The sequence below is a fragment of the Marmota marmota genome, unplaced genomic scaffold (genome assembly GCF_001458135.2).
Source record: "Marmota marmota marmota unplaced genomic scaffold, marMar, whole genome shotgun sequence".
Lineage (NCBI taxonomy): Eukaryota > Metazoa > Chordata > Mammalia > Rodentia > Sciuridae > Marmota > Marmota marmota.
The window spans coordinates 834,150-858,110 of record NW_025999897.1 but is presented as its reverse complement, the minus strand read 5'-3'; the positions used below and the strand labels follow the sequence as shown (position 1 = coordinate 858,110).

General features: G+C 35.2%; 1 protein-coding gene across 8 annotated transcripts in view; it reads right to left on the bottom strand.

Annotated features, from left to right (window-relative positions):
- The window catches only part of Tanc2 (tetratricopeptide repeat, ankyrin repeat and coiled-coil containing 2), a 429,902-nt gene that overhangs the window by 64,712 nt on the left and 341,229 nt on the right, over positions 1-23,961 (bottom strand). For all 8 annotated transcript variants that reach the window (XM_048798117.1, XM_048798120.1, XM_048798121.1 and 5 more), the window contains 2 exons: positions 14,347-14,513; positions 9,894-10,501 (listed from right to left, as the gene is read on the bottom strand). In XM_048798117.1, the coding sequence (XP_048654074.1) occupies positions 9,894-10,501; positions 14,347-14,513 (775 nt within the window). The remainder of the gene's footprint in view (positions 1-9,893; positions 10,502-14,346; positions 14,514-23,961) is intronic.

Below are 23,961 nucleotides of genomic sequence, written 5' to 3'. Positions count from 1 at the left end.
ACACAATATCTTTGTTTTATTTATTTTTATATGGTGCTGAGGATCGAACCCAGGGCCTTGCATGTGCTAGGCGAGTGCTCTACCACTAAGCCACAACCCTAGCCACTTCTACTGCTTTTGATGTTGATTTGTTATTCTTTTTTCTAGGGCTTTGAGATATAGTGTTAATTCATTTATTTGTTGACTCAATGCAATAAACTTTCCTCTTAGTACTGCCTTCATAGTGTCCCAGAGATTTTGATATATTGTATTAGTGTTCTCATTTACCTCTAAGAATTTTTTTTATTTATCCTTGATATCTTTTACTATCCATTCATCAATCAATAGTGTATTATTTAGTCTCCATTTGTTACAGTGGCTTCTATTTTTATGTGATCATTGATTTTTAATTTCATTCCATTATGGTCTGGTTGAATGCAGGGTATTATCTCTGTTTTTTTGTATTTACTACAAGTTGCTTTTTGGCATAAGATATGGTTTATTTTAGAGAAGGAATCATGTGCTGCTGAGAAGAAAGTATATTTGCTAGTTGATGGATGAAATATTCTACATATGTCTGTTAAAACTAAATTATTGATTTATTATTTAGTTCTATAGTTTCCTTATTTAGTTTTTGTTTGGAAGATCCATCCAGTAGTGACAGAGGTGTGTTAAAGTCACCCAGTACTATTGTATTGTGGTCTACTTGACTCTTGAAATTGAGAAGGGTTTGTCTGATGTACATAAATGCTCCACTGTTTGGGGCATAGATATTTATAATTGTTATGTTCAGCTTATATATACTTCCTTTAATAAGTATAAAATGTTCTTTTTTTGTCTCTTCTGATTAACTTTGTTTTGAAGACTACTTTATCTGAGTTGAGAATGGAAACCCTTGCTTGTTTACACAATCCATATGAGTGATAAGTTTTTTTTCCCATCATTTCACCTTCACTCTGTGGATGTCTTTGCCCATTAGGTGAGTCTCTTGAAGACAGCATATTGTTGGGTCTTGCTTTTTAATCCAATCTGTCAGTCTATGTCTTTTGATTGATGAGTTTAGGCCATTAATATTCAAGGTTATTATTGATATATGACTTGTATTTCCTGTCATTTTGATTTATTTCTGGTTTTTGATTTGTCTTAGTTTCTCATTTGGTTGTCCTTTAGTTCAGATCCTTACTTTGATGGTTTTCACTTTTTTTCCCCCACTTCATCCTCATGGAAATATTTTGTTGAGAATGCTCTGTAGTGTAGGCTTTCTAGCTGTGAATTCTTTTAATTTTTGTTATCATAGAATGTTTTAATTTCATGTTCAAATCTGAAACTTAATTTTGCTGGAAATAAAATTCTTGGTTGGCAACCATTTTCTTTCAGAGCTTGAAATATATTATTCCAGGACCTCCTATCTTTGAAGGTCTGGGTTGAGAAATCAGTTGAGATCTGAACTGGTTTCCCACTATACGTAATTTGATTTTTTTCCTCTCACAGCCTTTAAGATTATATCTTTATTCTGTATGTTGGGTCATTCTCATAATGTGTCTTGATGTGGGTCTGCTGTAATTTTGTACATTTGGGGGTCCTATAAGCCTCTTGTATTTGATTTTCCATCCCATTCTTTGGGTTTGGGAAATTTTCTGCTACTGTATCACTGAATAGATTGTGCATCCCTTTGGTTTGTATCTTGGCTCCTTCATCCATTCCAATAAGTCTTAAATTTGTTCTTTTCATTTATCCCATAATTCTTGGATGTCCTGTTCATGGTTTCTTACCATCTTCTCTGCATGTTCAACTCTACTTTCAAGATTATATATTTTGTCTTCATTGTCTGAGGTTCTGTCTTCCAAGTGGTCTAGTCTGCTGGTGATGCTTTCTATTGAATTTATAATTTGGTTTACTGATTCCTTCATTTTGAGGATTTCTGTTCTTTTTTTTCACAATCTCTAACTCTTTATCAAAGTGGTCTTTCACTTCCTATGTTTTTTCTTTGATTTCACTCCTTATACTATCCTTTACTTCACATATCAATGTAGCTATATACAATCTGAACTCCTTCTTGGACATTTCTTCTATTGAGTTATCAGTGGTTTCTGCTATTGAAGCATCTTAGTTTGTTTGGGGCACTTTATGCCCAAGGTGTACCTTTGTAGACATGGGTAGAAAATCATTATTTCTTTGTAAACATAGAATTTAGATAGGAATTTGCTTCTTTTCCCCATTCTGCTTCAAATCTTCCTATTGCTTTTCTGTTGTTAATGCACCACTCACCATAGGAAAATGGACACCTCTTCTCTGCCCCAACAATGAAAAACCTTAAGCAATTGGCAGCTTGGTGAGGCAGAAGAGGATGACTTTATGAAGTGCCACAGTGTAAAACATCAACAATAGACACAGGAAAACATCTCTTTCTCCTCTGTATCCCTTAGCTCTCTGTTAACACCTCTAGTACAGGAATTTGCTTTGAATTATTGCTAATTATAAATATGTTTATTAAAACCACTACCCTGTAAGTCCTGGTAGACAGATGTATGTTGTTTATATTTGTATTCCTTGCAGTGCTTAACATAGAGCCTTGAATACAGTACTCACTAAATGTCCACTGAATGCTTGCTGCATTATTCCTGAGGCATGGTGGGAAGTAGCAGTGAACAAAAGATGCTAATTTTGTGAAGCCATGAAAATAGTTTCTTAAATATTTTAAGTTACGAAATTAAAACTGGTACTACTTATCATTCCTTTGTTTACTGACTAATTTATCATTTAAAAAATATTTACTATGTGCCAAACACTCTAATCATTAGGAAGCCAAAGGTAAAAGAGAAAAGGTTCTTGTCACCATCGAGTTCATTCATTGTAGAGGGGGAAATGAACAATAAACAAGTATTCACATACAATAAATTAATAATTTGTGATACATGCTTAAAAAAGAAGTAAAAAGTTGCTATGATTAAGATAAAAATGAGGAGTGATTTACTTAGATAAGGTGAGAGGTAGAAGTCTCTCTGAGGAGGTAGTACTTGAGCTGAGGCTTAAAGGGGGAATGAGGGGTCTTGCCAGGCAATGAGCCAGGGGCAGTGAGCTCTAGTTGGAGTTTAAGTGCAAAGTGTTAAGTGCAAAGGCCCAGAGGTGAGAAAGAGAAAGTTTTAGGCACCAGCAGAAGACAGAGAATAAGAGTGAGAATGAATGAGCTCAATATAGACAGTAGGCAGAAGCTCTCTATAAATACAGTGTTTTGAAGCATCTGGCTTTGATTTTATTCTGAACTTAAGAAAAAGCCACTGAAGAATTTTCAGGAGAGGTTTCATAGCTGAATTGTTTTCAAAAAATCTCTCTGGCTGCTGGTAGAGAATGGAATGGAGGAGGGCAAGAGAGGAGACCAATGTGAGAGCTCAGGGTTTGGTCAGCAGAGGATACTTGGATGGATAAATGGATACTTGGGTGGTAGAACCAATTAGATATGCGGATGGATATAATAAATGAATGGCTAAGAGAATGGAAGCCTATTAGTGTTGATTTTACTAAATGTGGAGATCTGCTTTTGAAAGTCTCCAGAGATAGTTGTGACTTACTTCACTAAAACAAGAAAATATGCTGTCAAGTCCCACTAAGCTGACAATAGCTCCTGATTGCTGTGTCAGTAATTTTGGTTTGATAATTTAGAAAAACCTGTGGGATTCTTATCTTTTGATTCAGCCACTTTTGCTTCAGAGACTCATTGATAACCTCTATTTCCTATGCTTTCAGTATCAAGAATTTTTCTCATCATCTGCCCACTTCCTTCACATTTTAGATTTCTAGATGAAGTTATTTTAATCAGTATTTACTGAACATAACTATTTTTTTAAAAAGTTATATATTTAAACTTAAAAGACAGCATTACTTTCTTACAGCAAAAGCAAACATATAGAATGTAGGTCCTTTTTGTGTTTTTGTTATTTGATTCTTCTGTAAATATTTCATGAATGTATAAATGCTAAACATTTATGCTTGACAATCATAAAATGATGCTCTGTCCATCTTTCATAAGCAGAACTATTTCTCTCTTTATAGGTTGATTTAGCAAATTTTCATGAGATCTTATGACAGTATAAGTAGCTCTCAGTTTTAACTGGGTTTGGGGAAGAATTCTGATTATCAGTTTTTTTCCAAACTTCATTTTGGATATGGAAAAGGAAAAAAAATGTTGTGGCCTACCTTCTGATGATTAGACAATTTTAAAGATGGGAACAGTTTACTGATTTGAGTAAATCCCGGGATTTATGTTGAGAGAAATCAAATTTTAGATTTGAAGGACATCCAGGAATTGGTAAACTGGACATATTAGATTTCATGCAATTTCTCAATTGTATCATATCATAAAACCATGACCTTGGGTCACAGAGTAATACTTCAGATTTGAATTTCTAATTTATGTTTGATGCCAACAAAATCCAATTAAATATTTCTAGGTAGGTTAGGTTATCTGTTAATAGTTAGCTTAGTAAAAAATGTTTGGTAAACCTCCCCTTTCTTTTGCTTTTTCTCTTTTAAACTCCCTAAGGGCTGACTTAGTTCCCAACCTCTTTTTCCTTCCCATGCCTGGTAGGTTTGCTGAATTCTCTCCTAATGCGGCAGTGGCTATGAGAAATAGTGACCTTCAGTGCGTGCTGCAGTGAGGGTAAGGTTAAAAGTTATTCTGCCTGGAGACTCATGGTTGGATTAAAAGAACAAACAAAATCACCACAAACTGTGACTCACCATTTTGAGGTCATTTTATACCCACATATTCTATAAGAAGCCAAGTTGTACAGGATCCTGGCACAGGTAATTTTCATTTTGGGGAGGATGCTCTCTTTTTCACCTTAGACAAACAGTTTGTTCTCTGAAATCTTGTTTGTGGCACAGATTTTGGAGTACCAGTTCTCCAGTGTACAATTCACTAAGTGAATGTATAATTCATAGCTGAATAAATTAGGAAAAATCTTGACAAGCCATTAATTATAAGCAATCAATTCTGATCATAAAGAACCAAGTAAGTACTCAACTATCCCATAAGCATAGGATTTATGTAGCCTTTCCTCTGAATCACTCATCGTATATGCTACTCTTAGTCTGAGGAAATCAGGTCAAATCAAATTAGTCTTCCATATCATGACCTCATAGGTTGTATCACCTCAAAACTCATTATATAAAGTTTGCAACTGTGTTTTATTCCAACATTTAAAAATAAAACAGCTGAGTCCTATAATTTCTATCAAAATCTTACAAACACTCCTCCCTATCAAAATGTTACTGTGAGAGCTGTTCCTATAGGAGAAGAGGTGAGATATCATGAAACTGAGATAATGAGGAAACAAAAAGAGCTGAAATTTATTCTGGGCTAGTCTAATACTATGTAGAAATATTAAGCAGTAGTTGGACAGCTCCACAAGCTGGTGGCCCCCAACTGTCTACTTCATTAGCTTCAAATTTCCACTGTCAAGGTTACTAATGGGCTGAATAACAAAGGCTGGTAGCCACTTCTCTCAACTGCCTTACTTAAATACACAAGTTGCCTCAAATGGGTTTTCTATTCCCCCACTATTTGGCATAATAGCAGGGATTAGTTTATTAAATTAGAAAGTTAATCTGATATCTCAGTGCCTAAGGGACTAAAACAGGACAGATTAAGTTTAGGGTATGACAGTGATGAATAGTGGGAAAGAGAAAGCAGAGTAAGATGATAAGTGCTTTTATCTAAAATACATACACAAATCTTTTGATGCATAAAGAAGTTTTGATGATAAATATGATTCTTCAGTGATACTTTGCTTACAGTTTGATAAAAATACACATAACCCACCCTGTTACAAAGTTGGGGAAGGATATTACCTATAACTCATTTTGTTCTGTCACAATTATGTGTCCATGCACATTAGATCACTCTCTTTGGTATGTCAATTCTCTGCTCAAATTCTGGGACAAGAGCAGTCTGATATTTAAGATAAATAAAACTCAGTTTTAACTGTAGCAGGGACCTATGGCTCTGCTACTTTTTCCAGCACCATTCTTAGATTGCTGACTCTTTTCAGCTTAGGCAGAAACTACTTCCTTGGTTGGTCTATTTCTGAAGATCAACTACTTCTTGGCATCATCACAATATTCTCATCTGTGTCTAATTCCCAATAAGGTCAACAAATTCAGGGTGAACAAGTGAATGTCAAAAGCCCAGGAAAATGGACTAGAAGAGATAGGTGTGTTGTTTTACTTCTGAGTTCTCCTTATATGTAGATATACATGTCAGGTATGGGCTTACCTGGTACAATTTTATAGGCATTGAGTTGGTCTCCCTGGTCTACTGAAATATTTACGATGTTCTAGAGAGAAGTTGTAGAGCAAATGAAGAACAGAAGGGGAAAACAATATGCAAGAAGTGGAGGCTGAAAGCCACGAAGACAAACTCTGCTTGGAGAGTCCTATTTATCAGACCTGCCTGAAATGGAAAGCAATTGCAGCCAGTTTCTTTGAAAGGCCAGCTTAGGCTGCCAAAAACATTAAATTCTGAGTGATTTCCATCTCACTGACTCAGGGAGCCTAAAAATCTGAGATTAATACTTTAGCAACAAGGCCAATGCCAGCCAATGCTAGGGAGGAGGCTGAATTCCAACTGAAATGAAGTCTAAGGAAGCTTTCTTTTTTTTTTTTCTTTTCTTTCTTTCTTTTTTTGATAATTCTTGGTCCTGTTTATAATTTTATTCTCTGCCATTAAGAGAAATATGATGACTCCTGAGCAGTGGTGTTATTCAATCTTAAGAGAACAGACTACCCAGCATTTGAAGTTGGAAGTGTTTGCTTTTCTTGTCCTAGTATGGTAGCCTGATGCTGAAATGTTACTAGTTAATAAACAATGCTGAGAAAGCAAGCTTATGCAACCATGACATGTCTGCATAAAATCATATTTTCTCCTTTGGGAGTCCCTGAGGATTTCAGCCTTTCTAAGGATATTGTTAATTCAGTGGTAGTCTGGTAGCCTTGAACCTCAGCTTTAAATTCTCTGATAAGTTCTGGGATGGGAGAACAAATTAGCTAGCAAGGATCTGTCTGGGCACTGATCCCAAAATGTTTATTAGGTAATTCTAGATTAGTCTTTTTTTTTTTAAACTATGTAACTGCCAACTCTATGTATTAAGCATCAGCAGCTGTACTAGTACAATAAAGTCACCCCTTATATTCAGTTTTACTTTCTATGGTTTCAGTTACCCAGGGTCATCTTCAGTCTAGAAATATTAAATGGAAAATTCAGAAATAAACAATTCCTAAGTTTTGAATTTTGTGTTGTTCTGAGTAGCATCATGAAATCTCTGTCCTGCCTGATCTTTGTCCAGTGTATCCATGCTGTATATACTACCCACCCATTAGTCACTTAGTAGCCCTTAAGGGTATGAGATTGATTGCTGCAGTCTTGCAGTGCTTATGTTCAAGTGACCCTTATTTTACTTAATAATGGCCCTGTAGGAGTTAAGATGCCTGTAATCTGGTGGTGTCTTCCTACCCCTTCAGTGCTGGGCATGGAATCTAAGGGTCTCAGGCATGGTAGGCAGGCACTCTACCGCTAAGCTACATCCCCAGCCCAATGCCTGCAGTTTGAAATATGCCAAGAGAAGCTGTAAAGTACTTCCTTTAAGTGAAAATGTGAAAGTACAATAAGATTTTGAGAGAGAAGAAAAGAGAGAAACCACATTCACATAACAAGTATATTGTTAGAAGTGATCTACTTTATCACTGTTTTTAATTTCATGTTGTGCCTAATTTACAAATTAGCAGTATTATATGTATATATGAATAGGAAAAACTGTAGTACATATAGGGTTTGGTACTATTTGCAGTTTCATGTATCCACTGTGGATCCTAGAAGGGAGGTACTAACTTATAGTAAAATTGTTTTGGGGATTCTGTACAATTCATATAAGAAACTTAGAGTCTGGTTTTTGTTTGTTTTTAAATCTTGTGTCCCCAAATGCTGATGGCAGAAGAATATTGCTATCTGATTCAGTCACAAGATTTAGGTAAGGCATGTCTTAAGGGTCTATTACTACAAGGGCATGGGGGAAAAAAAGAACATGTTCTGAATACTGTCTTTGTATTCTGTATTATTGCTTAATGTTCATCAACTCTAGGAAGAACACATTATTATTGCTTTTATGTAGGTAAGAAAACATTCTCAGAATCATTAGTAACTTTTCCCAAAGGTCACAGTTTCTAGAAGAGGCAGGATTTATAGGCATACAATCTGATTCAACAATTCCTGTTCTTTCCAATACAGCGTGTTTCTTTTTTTTTAAAAAAAAGTTTCCCTCTCAGGGAGAAGACCACAAAAATCTACTGCCTGACTTAATATCATCATCAGAATCTGGAACAGATTTTCTAATGAATCAGCATGGAGTAGGCTGAGCAGCATGCCCACAAGCACAGTTGTCTCTAATAAGGCCTGGTGCAGAACAGGGTCACAAGGGTAATAAAACCCAAGGATTGTCAGAGTTTTAGTTTCTCTGGTGAATCACAGTATGAGGAATAGTCAAATTTAGCCTATCTTCTTTTTAAGCCAGAACACGTTCTGCAATTGTCAGCAATGTTGTTGGTATCTTCTTTGTTTCCAGGAAATTAGTAATAAACTTATATTTGAAAACACATGCTTTATTAAAGGAATAATTTTCAAAAAACAATAGTGTGGAAGAATAGAAAGCACAACCTACTAGAATGCCAGAGACTAGGTTCTACCCCACAGAATGGGAGATAGTTTCATATCTAGTCTGGTTTGCTGAATTGAGAACTATTCTTAACTTAGGGTTAAACTCATCAGGAATGAGTTCTGGGGGACAAATTAGTGATATCTGCCATAGATGCAGGATTGGGAGTGATGGTACATACCATAAATTTGTCATCTCTATTCAGTCTCTCCTTCCTTCTCTCACATTAACTTTATGATTTTGGGCAAGTAACTGAGCATCTTTAAGGCCTTCATAAAGCAAAATGGGGATAATGACACCTTATTTATCTGAAGGTAGAGTGACTGGACTGTTAGGTCGGTGGTGGTGACTTAGAACAAAGCAGCCTCACGGGAAAGAAACATCAATCAGGTGCCTGCGGAAATGCCTGTCAATCAGTGAGATCTCCTGTCTAATGCCTGTCAATCAGATGGACCCCCTGGCCAATCCTGGAGTTCAGCCAACTCCCCTGACCAACTCCAAGGGAACAAGGGACCCTAAAAACACCTTTTCCTGTCCCAAGCCCTTCCCTTCCTGCTGTAAGCCCCATAAAAGTCCAGTCCGGTAGAGCTCCCATGCGGTTTCTCCTCAGACCCTTCTCCTGTCCACTCTGTGGGTCTGAATGAGTTCTGCCCGGGAGTGATATCTGAATAAAGCCTCGTTCGGCGGCCCTTTTTAAATCTGCCTCCTTTGGTCGCTGCCCACCTGGCCTGATCTGACAGGGACCTTCTGAAACTCTTCAAGTCTTTCAGCTATAGGGTTTAAGTTTCTCTTTTTAAAAGGGCAATAATAATTTTAAAAATATTTTTAAAATAATTTTGCTCAAGTCAAAGAGATAAGAACAATATGTCAATTCTTTTTTTCATATCTGAGGAATACTGAGAAAATCTATTATATAGCTAACTTAATTATTACCTGTAATCTCTAGCTGGGCCAGCGAAAACTATTTAGGAAGACACAGGATTGCAGGGCAACATTCTAAATATCTATGCAGATATTGAAAACTGAATAATAATACTGTGATAAAATACATCATTCAATCTCATCTTAGCCTTGCCTTGAAAAGAAACAGAATATGTCTCCTTTATGTGAAGTGTTCAATGAAGAACACTTTTCTCTATTTTCAATACCCATGACCCATGCAATAAATATAAAATAGGCTCAGAATTGTTTATCACAGATCTGTCTTACCTGGGATCACAGAGAAATTTGGTTTTCTCTCCTTCTTCTCTCCAGATAAGCCATTCTCGAAAAGAAGGATGTACAAACATACGAGTCATGTCTCTGCGCTTGATTAGGAACATGGAGAGGTTCTCCATTCTCTGCTGAAAATCTTCCCATTCTAGTGTGCCTTCAATGCTACCCGCATTGATGGCCTGGAAGATATGCTCATCAGTCAGTGGGTGGAGAGAGGCCACTGCCACATTCAGGAGAGGCATCACCCGGTCAAAAGAAGACTGGGTTGGGAACTTCATATTGCACTGGAGTAAATAAACCTCTGAGAGTGAAACAGGAACTACTTTGTAGCTAGAGCTCTTTAACACTAAATATCCTTTCTCTATGAGGTCAAATGTAAGTTTCAGGTATAGATAGGACCCTTGACTGAGGGTCTTGAGATGAGAACTGAGCTTGCCAAATGTAGTATTGTCCATTTTGCCATTAAGAGAAATGTTATTCTGGATCTCTGAGCTGCTGTGTATCCGGTGCAGGATGTAAGCCTGCAGGTCCTGGTCTATGGCTTCATTCTCTTCTAGTCGATCCAAAAAAATCCTATGGAAAGGCAGCAACTTGGTAATCTCCTAAAACAGACAGAACAGAGAGAGACAGAAAGACCTTCAGTTTCCCCTAACTTTTGTGATAAACTATGAGGTCCACAAATTTACTCTGAACTTCTGAATGGACAAAGAAAAGAGGGAAGCATGATCAAGTATTAGTATCTACAGATTAAAACAAATTAGTTGCATAGGAAGGACACTGTTTTTCCTAATATTGGGACTTTTAAGATAATTTTTTATGGGTCTTTGTAAAGGGTACTTTAGGAGTGATTTCATGGCTAGTATTCTAAACAACACTCCTAAAATAAATAGAAAATGGAGTGCTATATAATTCTTTGGCTGTAATTATTCTCAGTGTAAATCAGGGCATAATGCCCAAGTACAACTCAATGAAATAATGTATATGGATTCAAAGAATGCCATGTAAAAATGTGGCTTTTAATAAAAAGCAAAACAAAGACAAAATGTGGCTTTCTAACTCTCAAAAAAATACTACACTTAAGCCTTCTTGAGATGCATAAGATGAAAGGAACATTTCTAAAAGTAGAAGCTTGGTACCTTGGTGATCTGCTTGGAAGTTACGTTTGGGTAGGGTGATAGGGCTTTGTGATGACTCCTATGCACGGATTCCATCCTTTCTTATCTACTTATAGACTTTACTCCTGTAAGAACCCATTCTCTTCTGCATCAATTTCTTCTTTTCATCTGGATCACACAGACATACATTCCTATATTCTTCCTAGTATTCTCTTTGTTCCCATTTTTAGTAAAACTTAGGGAAAATTTTCTGTATCTGCTATTTCTAATCCCTCCCTTCCCACTTTCTTCTATATTTGTTCCAATCAGGCTTCAACTCTACCATTTAACCAAAATGTTTCTTTTCAGTAATCCTCACCTTATCAAATCTAACAATCAACTTTCAGTTTTTATCTTCTTCAACCTCTCAATAGTGTTTTGACTCTTGACCACACCGCTCTGCACCTCTTTTTGGTAGTCACCCTCTGCAGCCTGCTTCCATCGCATATTCCTCCTATTTTCCACTTAGCATGCTAGCCACTTTTATTCAGCCTCTTTTGCCAGCTTCTCTTTCATTTCCTAGTCCACTAGAGTTGGGGTCCTACTTTTTTTCTTTTCTCTAACTATTCTTATTCCCCCAAACAGTTTATTTAGTCTCATGGTTCTAAATATCTACATGCAGATAATGTCTAAGTTTACATTTCCAGATCACTTATCTCCTCTGAGTTCCCATCTTTTAACTCTGTCTACTTGACAGTTAAACTTAGATGTTTCATAGACAACTTAATGTGATTAAATTGAACTATTAAATTCTGTCCCCTACCACAAAATTTTCCCCACGCCTATAAATGGCATACCACTGACTTTCCAACCAAATCCTTGGGGGCATCTGTGACCTTTATTCCTCAAGCCAACATTTGCTCATCAAAAGCGCAGGACTCATTCTTGAATATTCTCTCTTGCTCATACCCATATTCAGCCCATCATCAAATCCTTTTGATTCTTCTTCAAAATATACTCCAAATGTGGCTAGTTCACATGGTCTCTACTGTCACTTTTCATCTATATTTCTGCTTACAATCTAGATCATCTACATTTTATTATCCACATAGCTATGAGACAAAGAAATCTTTTAAAAGATAGATCAGGTATTATCACTTTATAATAAGGCCCCTTGGAGAGTCCTTTCCTATCTACTCTATCTAAAACAACTATCATCTCCATTTATTCCGTTATCCTGTTTTTTTTTTCTTCCTCATAGCACTGACCACTACCTATGATTTTAGCACATGTTTAATTTTTTCTTGTGTTTTTAACTAGAATATAAGCTTTATGTAGGCAGGGATATTGTATGTCTTGTTTGCTGTAGAATCCTTACTCTCTAAAACAGTGCCTGGCATACTCTAAGTCCTTAAAAAATGATTGTGAGAATTATGTATAACAAAATTTAAGGGTTCATTTTTTAAAACCTATTAATCATTTAAGAATGTTGGATCTAAAAGAAAATATTTTTTAAAAAATTCTTAGTTGAAGTGAATGAAGCATCTTGGGAGTTATGCAGGTCTCTATCCATGAAGACAATAATAAACTATGGACTTGGTAGATTAGAATGTAGAGAACTTTTTCTGTTATTTGGCATAGATAAAAAATTAAAGTTATTTGGTCTACTACTCAGGTATACTTAAAATTTCTTCTGCAACTACACATGGCATTAAAAAAATGTATGTGAGAATAATATCACCTAAGCATACATACATTTAGTAAAAATAGAGATTATATTCCTTCCTGGAGGTTTTTTCCTACTTATCCTTCATCTTTAACAATCCAACTATTGGCCAATAAAGATAGGTAATATGCCATTTTTTTTTTTGGTACCAGGGATTGAACACAGGGGCATTTAACCAATGAGCTACAACCCCAGCCCTTTTTATTTTATATTTTGAGACAAGGTCTCATTAAGTTGCTCAGGGGCTCACTAAGTTGCTAAAGCTGGTTTTGAACTTGTGATCTTTGCCTCAGCCTCCAGAGCTGCTGGGATTATAGTCATGTGTCACCATGCTCAGCCAGTTATATACTTTTCAGCTATAAAGGTGCATTTATGTTAATTATCCACATTTTTTAACTCAATTTACTTTGAGATTGATAATAAACACCTGTAAGGTGATAGCCAGGATAGGAAATACAGTTTCTGATCATGGAAGACAGTAAAGATAATTGGTCAATATATTGGAATAATACAACATCTGGGGAGATGGGAAAAGAAGGAACTTAATGCAAGACTCTTTTTTGTGTATTACAAGGGGGGGGTTGCATCAAAAGAGTGGGATGGGTGTATAATGTATGAGATTTTAATATACACCCAAAGAAAGAAGGGTTTAAAAAGAAAAGGTTGAGAAACACTGTTCCAAATCATGTGTAAATATTTAAAGAATAGGGGATACCAGCAAGCTGCAGTGACTGACACCTGCAATCCCAGCAACTGGGGAGGCTAAGGTGAGAAGATCCCAAATTTGAGGCCAACCTCAGCAAATCAATACTGTCAAAAAAAAAAAAAAAAAGAGAAAAAGAAGAAGAAAAAAGAGCTGGGAATGTAGCACAGTGGCAGAGCATCCCTGGATCCAATCCCTAGTATGGTGGGGTTGTGGGTAGAAGGGGAAGGACAGGGAAAGGGAGATACCAACTCAACTACAATGAGAATGATGGGGAAGATGAATCATTTACCCTTAGCCCATATAGTTTTGCAGGCTCAATTCCACATTCCTGTTTCTTCTTCCAGGCTGTTAAGTGATCAATGATTTAGCAGGGAAGATACTTTAAAGCAAATAACAACAATAAAACCTCTCATCTCCCACTTCCAATAAATTTAATCTGAAGCCTTAATTTTTCCAATATTTGTTAGAGGAGGGCATAAAGAGAAGAAAATTCACCCTCATGCCACAGAATGGTTGTTAAAGTAGGAGGAGAAGGAAGAACCGGACTCTAGATTGTAAATTAAACTGGATTTTGCAAAGCATTTAATGATAAAAGAAAGTGAAACAAAGTCGAAGTGCTAGGGATTTTCTTTGCATTGCTGTCCTTGGGACAAAGTATAGGAAAAGGACTTTCTTTTCATGCTCTTCTGAGGGATATTTTACCAAACCTTATATAGAGCAAAGGGAATGGAATTTGAGAGTCAGAGAAACTGCCCTCTCTAAATTTAATGCTTCCTCTCTTTTGAAATTATTCTTGCTAAACCTGTGATATGTCAGGTTTAGAAAGAGTTATTGCTAAGAGATCTAGGATCTAAAATTTTTTTTAGGTTAAGCTCTTTCCAAGAAAAATTATTTATGGTTCAAAAGTAAACAAACACATACCTGTAAACTGGTCCTAACTGTTACAATTAGTTTGAGCCAAGAAGGAAATTTTCCAATCATTTTACTCAGAAATGATACAATTGTATCCCCATAATCCGGTTTGTGAAATTCTGCTTCATTTAGTCCATCAATTAAAATGATGAAATCTTCATCTGGGATTTTTCTCTCTGAGATAGAAAAAAACAAATTACTTTATAATTACCAAGTAGATAAAGTGAGTTTTTACTGGGTCTTTGGACAGATATCTGCCTGGGGGAAAAAATTAGACCTTTCATGTGGCCTTGAGTGCTCAAAAATATGTAACTTCTTACAAAGACATGATATAATTCATTTAGTGGGTTCATTTGTTTTTTTTACCAGATGAGAAAGCCTTTGTTATGTATAATGTATGTATTGTCACTTTCATAAATCCCCATTTTATTAGTTGTGATACAAAGAATAAATTAGGAGAATCTACACATAGAAATTCATTTTTCTCTCACACAGAAAAAGTTAAATAGAATGTGTTTTGATTTTGTTTTTTTTTTCCCTATCTGATAGCATCAAAGAGAACAGTATCACATGTTCTTTGGGGGAATTTCCTAAAATAAGGTCTAATTTTCTTTTTCTTTTTGTGGTACTTGGAATTGAAACTAAGGGTGCTCTACCACTGAGGTACATTACCAGTGGGTTTTTTTTTTTTTTTTTTTTTTTGCAGTGACAGGGATTGAAGCTAGGGTCTTGCACATGCTAGGCAAGTGCTGTGTACCACAAGATATATCCCCAGCCTCCACTCTTTTTTGTTTTTGTTTTTTGTTATTCCTGTTTTTCCTTCTAGCCTTTGTATATGAAAGAAAATATTTGAACTTTGACTTTCTAAGTCTGGCTTATTTCACTTACCATGATGTTTTCCAGTACTACCCACTCAGCAAATGATATAATTTCATTCTTCTTTATGGCTGAGTAGAACTCCATTGTGTTATATATACCATATTTTCTTTTATATATTCATTTGTTAATGGGTACCTAGGCTGGTTCCATAACTTGGCTATTATGGATTGTGATGCTAAACATTGGTATGCATGTATCATAATATGCTGATTTTAGTTCTTTGGATAAATACCAAGGTGTGGTATACCTGAGTCATATGATTCTAGTCTTCTGAAGAATCTCCATACTACTTTCCAAAGTGACTGTACTAACTTGTAGTCCCACCAACCTTTCCCCTCACATCTTCACCAGCAATTATTGTTATTTGCATTCTTTTTTAAAAATGCTTATCTTTTTTAAAAGTTGTTGATGGACCTTTATTTATTTATATGCAGTGCTGAGAATCGAACCTTGTGTTTCACACATGCTAGGCAAGTGCTCTATAACTGAGCTACAACCTACCCGCTGTTCTTTGCATTCTTGATAACTGCCATTCTAACTGGGATGAGATGAACTCTCAGTGTAGTTCTGATCTGCATTTCTCTAATTGCCAAGGATGGTGAACATTTTTTTCATAAAATATTTGTTGGCCATTTGCATCTCATCTCTTGAGAAATCTCTCTTTAGAGAATTTTCTGCCCAGTTAGTGAATGGGTTATAGTTTTCTTTGGTGTTAAATTTTTTTGAGTTTTTTAATGTATTCTGGTTATAAATCCCATCAGAAGAGTGGATCCCAAAGTTTTTCTCTTGTTCTGTAGGCTCTTTCTTCACACTCTTATTTTCTTTACTGAGTAGAATCTTTAAAATTTGATATCATATCATTTACTGATTTTATTTCTTGAGCTTTAGGAGTCTTATTAAGGAAGGTAATGCCTACAACAATGTGTTGGAGAGTTGCTCCTGTGTTTTCTTCTAGTAGTTGCATTGTTTCTTGTGTAATTCTGGGTTTTGAGATCTTATTTGAGTTGATTTTTGTGCAGGTTTTTAACGCTTTGAAAATATACATCCACCAGGGATTTCCCATTGCCTCCCTTTACATGTATACTTAACAAATATGTGCTCTGTTTTCCTTAGTAGTCCCATTCTAGCAACTTTCCTAGGTGCCTGAGAGAAATAATAATTCTATAGATTTTAAGAGTAAAGAACACAGCCAAATTAAGAACTGAATCCTGGTACATGAGATTCTATCACTAGCACATTGTATAGAAGTTATTATAAATGTTAAGAAGATTCAGCTAATATTTTTTATTTAGAAAAGCTTCATATTACTTCTGAATTATATGTCTCTTAGTTGTGATAATGAATACGCTTCTCATTCATTCCATTGGTGGCTCAAGCAAAAGGCCTACCGAAAAACTTCAAAAGTTTTTCATTTATGTGTGTATATGGGTATGTGTGTTCTAATAACTACACTTATGGAACTATAAAGTATTGTGAAAAAATGTTGACTTATTTTTTTTAAAAAGTATGTAATTTGAAATCTAGTTTCCAATTGTAAATTTTAAGTGTTTTCCCATTGGAAATGAAACTCTAGCTACTTTTAAAAAATTATCCATTTGAAAAATTATTACAATAAAATTTATATATAGTGAATTGAGAAGATCTTAACAGTATACTTTGGTGAGTTTTGACACAAATGTACTCATGAAACCAATACCTGGATTGAAATGTAGAACATTGCCAACACTCTAGAAAATTCCCTTAGGTTCCCTTCTAGCCAACCTTCATAGGCAATGACCACTCTTCTAATTTCACAGACTAAACTTGCTTCTTTTGCTTAATATGATGTTTCTGAAACTCATTTACACTGCTGAGTGTATTATTAGTTAGTTCCTTTTTGTTACTAAGAAGTATTCCACTTAATGAATTTATGTTTATCCATTCTATTGATGGACATTTGAATTGGCTCTACTTTTTGACTACTATGAATAAAGCTGCTAAACATTCTGCACAAGATTTTTTGGTAGATATTTTTAATTTCCTTTGGGTAAACATATAGGAATAGAATTGCTTTGTTATAAAGCAGACGTATATTTAACTACCTGTTTTTGAAAGGTTATTGTGCCATTTTAAAATTCCACCAGAATTCTAGAGAGAATTCTAGTTGTTTATCATCCTTACCAACATTTGATGGATATTCTTTTTAATTTTACCATTTGAACGGGTGTGAACTGGTATCTCATTGTAATTTAAATTTGCATTTCTTTGATAACTAATGATATTAAACACTTCAGGTCCTTGTAGCCTATTAATCTATCTAAATGTTAATCTAAATATTTAAATCTTCTATCTCTTTGGAAATGGGATTGTTGCTGGGGTGGTAGCTCAGTAGTAGAGCATGTGCCTAGCATGTGGGAGGCCATGAAGTCAATCCCAGGCACCAAAGGGTGGAGGTGGGGCAAGGAAAAAAAATAAAAACAAAACCTTGGCTGGGCTCGGTGGTGCACACCTATAATCCCAGTGGCTTGAAAGGTTGAGGCAGGAGGATGGTGAGTTCAAAGCCAGCCTCAGTAACAGTGAGGAGCTATGCAACTCAGTGAGACCCTGTCTCTAAATAAAATACAGAACAGGGCTGGGGATGTGTCTTGCCCTTGCATGTGTGAGCACTGGGTTTGATCCTCAGAACCACACACCCACAAAAATAAAATAAACAAAATAAAGTTATTGTGTCCATCTTCAACTAAAAATATTAAAAAAAAAAAAAAACAGGGCTGGGGATGTGGCTCAGTGGTAGAGTGCCCCTGAGTTCAATCCTTGGTACCCCAACCCCCCCAAACCAAAAACAAACAAAAACTTGGGCTAATTTGGGGTGGAGATGCAGCTCAGTGGTAGAGTTCAGGCTTACTATGTGCAAAGCCTTGAGTTCCATCTCATACCACACACACAGACAAATCAAGAAATGAAAACTAAAATAGGATTGCTTTATCTTTTCATTATTGGTTTGTATGTGTTTTTTAGGTGTTATGGATACCAATGCTTTCTTATACACCTACACACATACATACATACACACACACATAGATAAAAACACTGTCTTCCATTTTGTGACTTGCTTTCCCCTTTATTATCTTTTGCTGAGTAGACATTTTTAATTTTGATGAAATTTAATTTATCACCTTAGAAAACATTTCTTAAGAAATCATTACCTACTCTAAGGTGTAAAGCTATTCTCTTATGTTTCTTCTATCAGCTCTAGAAATTATGTTTTTCTACTTAGGCCTATGATCCACCTTAAATTTATCACTATATACAATGTGAGGTAAGGATTGAGATTCATACCACCCCCCATATATTTATTCAGTGGTTCAAGTACCATTTGATAGCAAGAATTATCTTTCCCAAGTTGTCTTTAAAGATTTGAGAATATTAATAGATTACATTTATGTGTGGGTCTATTCCTGGATACTCCATTCTGTTCCACTAATCTATTTTCTAGTCCTGTGTGAATACTACCCTGTCAATGGGGTGTTGGAGCTGACTCAAATTGGCTCATGAGAGTTGACTGCTAAATTTTTACACCTCAAATAAGCTCTTTAACCCTGAGCTGGTTGTCAAACTTAGTAAAACATCACTGCCTGTCATGATTATTGTAGTAATCCACAATGTTGTAAGTCTTGAAACTAAATACTGTCAAGTCTTCCAACATTTTTCTTTTTCAAAATTGTTTGGCTATTCTTGATCCTTTGGTTTTCTAAGAGTTGTCAATATTTTACACAGAAACCCTGCTGGGACTTTGGAATTATGTTGACTTTATAAACCAGTTGAGGAAAAAATTGACATTTTTTCAATCCATATATGTAACATACATCTTCCATTTACTAAATTTGTTAAATTCACTCTGCAATGTTTTCACTGTGCTTTCTCTGTAGAGGTTTTACATATCTTTTGTTAAATTTATGCTTAAGTATTACTTTTTTTTGATGCTACTGAAAATAGTATGTTTTAGTTACCTACTGCTATATCAAACAGCTAGGGTTACATGAATGGACAGGGCTGAGGGCACAAACCACTTGGAAGCTTATTCACTGATGATATAATTTGGTGTCAGATATGAAATGACTTGAAGAATGGAATAGTCAACTGGACTTTCCATGTGGTTTGTACTTCTTCACAATGGTGAATTCTGGATAACCAGACTTCTTAACATGGCAATACCTACCTCCAAAAGCAAGCATTTCACTAAACAAGAGGAAAGTTTCATGGTCATTTATGACCTCGCCTCAGATATCACATATAACATCACTTTGCAGTATAATTGGTTGAAGTAGTCAGAAGCCTACTCAAATACAAGGGGAGGAGATGTAGACACCAACTTTCAATGAAAGGAATGTCAAAGATTTTATAGCCATGTTTTAAAACTGACACACTACTTTTAAATTTCATTTTTCAACTTTTGTTGCTAGTAAAGAAATAGATTTTATACATTGTCTTGTAATTTAAAGCTTTGTACTTATTAGTTCTAGTAGGCTTTCTTGGGTAGATACCTTAGAACACTCTATGCAAATAATCATGCTGTCTGCAGATAAAAAATTTTACTTATTCCTTTCCAATCTTTATATTATTTGCTTTTTTGCTTATATTCTCGTTGTGCTAGCTTGAACCACCAATGGGATGTTAAATGTAATTACTGAGAGCGAAAGAACATTGTGTTGGTCTTGATCTTAGGAGGAAAATAGTCAATATTTCACCATTAGCTATATGTTTTTTGGAGTTGCCCTTTATCAAACTAAGCTTTTTTCTATTCCGAGTTTGCATAGTTTTTAAATATTAATTGGTGTAGGATTCTGCCAAATGCTTTTTGGCATTTATTAAGATGATTATCAGAATGTTCTCTTTCATTCTGTTAATATAAAAAAACATGCTGATTAACTTTCAAATGTTTAACTGACATTGCATTTGTGACCAAGCAGGACTAATTAATTTGTTGTTAGGTTTTTTTTCAGGATTTTACTATATGGTCATGAGGAGTACTGCTTTATAATCTTCTTTTCTTATAAGCTACCGATTTTGGTGTTAGCATTATGCTTGCCTAATAACCTGTGAAATGCTTCCTTCTTTTCTGTTTTTGAAAACATCTGTATAAGGCTGATATTAGTTCTTCTTTAAATGTTGGATATAATTCATCAGTGAAACTATAAGAATCCATAGTTTTCTTTGTGGAAAGATTTTCTGTTTCTTTTAGATTACAATTAGATGTAATAGATATAGTGCTATTTAGATTTTCTATTTCTTCTAGAGTCACTTCTGGTAGACTGTGGGTATTTTTTGTTTTTGTTTTTAAAGAAGGTGCTCACGGTAGGTAATGTTTTAAATTTATTGTTATAAAGTTCGTTATAATGATTACTTACTTTTCTTTTAATAATTTTAGGAATTGTAGTGATATCTCTTTTTAGTTCCTGATATTGTTCTCCCATTTTCTTAAAAAGCATTGCTGGAATTTATCTATTTTTACTATCAATTTTCTATTTCATTATTTTCGGCTCTTGCTTTTATTATATCCTTCTTTCTGCTTACTCTGGGTTATAACTTTTACTTTCAATCTGTATTTTCATATTTAAATAAGTTAAACAGAGAGTATATGAAGTCTTGCTTTTTACATGGTTTTACAGTTTCTGTCTTTTAATATGTTTGGTCCATTTACATTTAATATAATTATTGATATGATTATGATTGATTTTAAGTCTACTATTTTGTTTGTTATGACTTAATTTGTTTTCACTTTTCTTCATGAATTCTTTTGATTTAATCAAATAATTTTTTAAAAATATTTACTTTTTGGTGTAGATGGACACAACACAATGCCTTTATTTTTTATGTGGTGCTGAGGATCGAACCCGGGTCTTGGTGAGCGCTCTATCACTGAGCCACAATCCCAGCCCCTCAAATAATTTTTAATGTTTCAAAAACTAGGGATATCTAGAGTTGATTATAGAGACCTAAGTAAGCAATAGATATATTTTGTATCAAATTTATAAAACATATGGAATATGATTGAGAATCTGGAGCTGACTCTGTAAAAGTGCTTGCATATTCTCTTTGAAATACCCAGTAGGTGTAGATCCTTGTATCACAATACTTCCTTAATATATCCTTGCAGATTAGCAGTTTCCATGGTCACTTATATGTTCAAATTTATTTCTTTTTTTAAATTTTTTTGGTTGCATTTTTATACCTTTATTTTATTTACTTATATGTGGTGCTAAGGATCGAACCCAGTGCCTCACAAATGCTAGGCAAGCGCTCTACCACTGAGCTACAGCCCCAGCCCCTCAAAATTTATTTCTTAAAATGTCTTCTTATGTTTAAGTCAGAGAATGATTATGATGAATAAAAATGAAATAAAAATAAGGTTCTGTGACCTGGGAATGCAGCTCAGTGGTAGAGCATGCACTAGCATGTGTAAGGCCCTGGGTTTGATCCCAAACATCATATACACACAAAAATCTTAACTTCAAAAGCATACAATTCAGCCAAAGGGATAAGTATAGAAATAATTAAGTTTTATACTGTGCAAGCAAAGTATAATATCTGGCTTATAGTAATTTTGTGATAAAATTTTAAATTCTAATTATACATATAGAAATGTGTTAGAATATCATAATTGTGATTTTTAAAAAAGATCTATGGCTTTTGGAAGGACACTATTTCTGACTGGAGGCAGGAAGATGAATCAACAGGTGTCTCAAGGGAAAGGTGGCATTTAAGCTGGTCTTTGAAAGGTAGGTAGAATTCTTTGGCAGTTATCAAGAATACAAGCAAACATGAGTGTTGGAGAGGATGTGGGGAAAAGGTACAGTCATACATTATTGGTGCAATCACTTTGGAAAGCAGTGTGGAGATTCCTCAGAAAACTTGGAATGAAACTACCTTTTGACTCAGCTATCCCATTCTCGGTCTATACCCAAAGGACTTAAAATCAGCATATTACAGTGACATAGCCACACCAATGTTTAAATCAGTTGAATTCACAATAGCTAAACTGTGGAACCAACCTAGATGCCTATCAGTAGATGAATGGATAAAGAAGCTGGTATATATACACAATGAAATATTACTCAGCATTACGAAAGAATAAAATTATGGCATTTGCAGGGAAATGGATGGATCTGGAGAATATTATGCTAAGTGAAGTAAGCCAACCCCCAAAACTAAAGCCCGAATGTTTTCTCTGATTAGTGGATGCTGATCTATGATGGTTGGGGGTAGCATGTGAATAGAGAGCCTACATCTTGGGAGCAAATTTTTACCCCTCATACATCAGAGACTAATCTCTAGGGTATATATAGAACTCAAAATGCTAAAGACCAAAATTTTAACCCAATCAATAATGGGCCAAGGGGGCTGGAGTTGTGGCTCAGTGGTAGAGTGCTCGCCTAGCATGTGCGAGGCCCTGGGTTCAATCCTCAGCACCACATATAAATAAAGGTATCGTTTGCAACTACAACTAAAAAATAAATAAACATTACTGTGTATATATATGTGAATGCATGACCAATGTGATTCTGAAACCTGTTTACTCAGAAAAATGAGATATTATATCCCATCTGATTCAAATGTATGATATGTCAAGGTCATTGTACTGTCATGTGTAACTATTTAAAACAAATAAAAGTAAAAAAAAAAAAAAAAGGGCCGAAGACCTGAACAGACACTTCTCAGAAGATGATAAAACAATCAATCAACAAATATATGAAAAAAATGTTCATCACTGCTAGCAATTAGAGAAATGCAAATCAAAACTACTCTAAGATTTCATCTCACTCTAGTCAGAATGACAGCTATTATGAAGAAAAACAATAATAAGTGCTGGTGAAGATGTAGGGAGAAAGGCACACTCATACACTGCTGGTGGGACTACAAATTGGTGCAGCTAATATGGAAAGCAGTATGGAGATTCCTTGGAAAACTGGGAAAGGAACCACCATTTGACCCAATTATCCCTCTCCTTTGTCTATACCCAAAGGACTTAAAAACAGCATACTACAGGGACACAGCCACATCAATAGTGATAGCAGCACAATTCACAATAGCTAAACTGTGAAACCAATCTAGATGCCCTTCAGTAGAAGAATGGATTAAAAAAATGTGGCATATATACACAATGGAATATTACTTAGCAATAAAAGAGAATAAAATCATGGCATTTGAAGGTAAATGGGTGGAGTTAGAGAAGATAATGCTAAGTGAAGTTAGCCAATCCCAAAAAACCAAGATGTTTTCTCTGATATAAGGAGGCTGACTCATAGTGGGGTAGGGAGAGGGAGCGTGGGAGGAATAGACAAACTCTACATAGGGCAGAGGGGTNACATGTATGAAGACATAAATTGGTGTGAATATACTTTGTATACAACCAGAGATATGAAAAATTTGTGTTCTATATGTGTAATAAGAATTGTTATGCATTCCGCTATCATATAAAATAAAAAAATTAATAAAAAAGAACGCAAAAAAATAATAATTAAATAAAAAGGTGGACAGAATTCTTAAAGTCAAGAGATGTGATGAGAAGGCATATTAAGCAAAGGAAACACTAAGTGTATATATGGAGAAAGAAAATGTAGGGAAGTATTTAAGGAATAGTAAATATTTTAGTTTACATGTAAGCATAAGGTTCATAAGGCTAAAACCAAAAAATAAGGCTGGAAAGTAGGCTGGATCCAGACCATCAAGCGCTCTGGAGCTAGAAGTTATATTCAGTAGGCAACA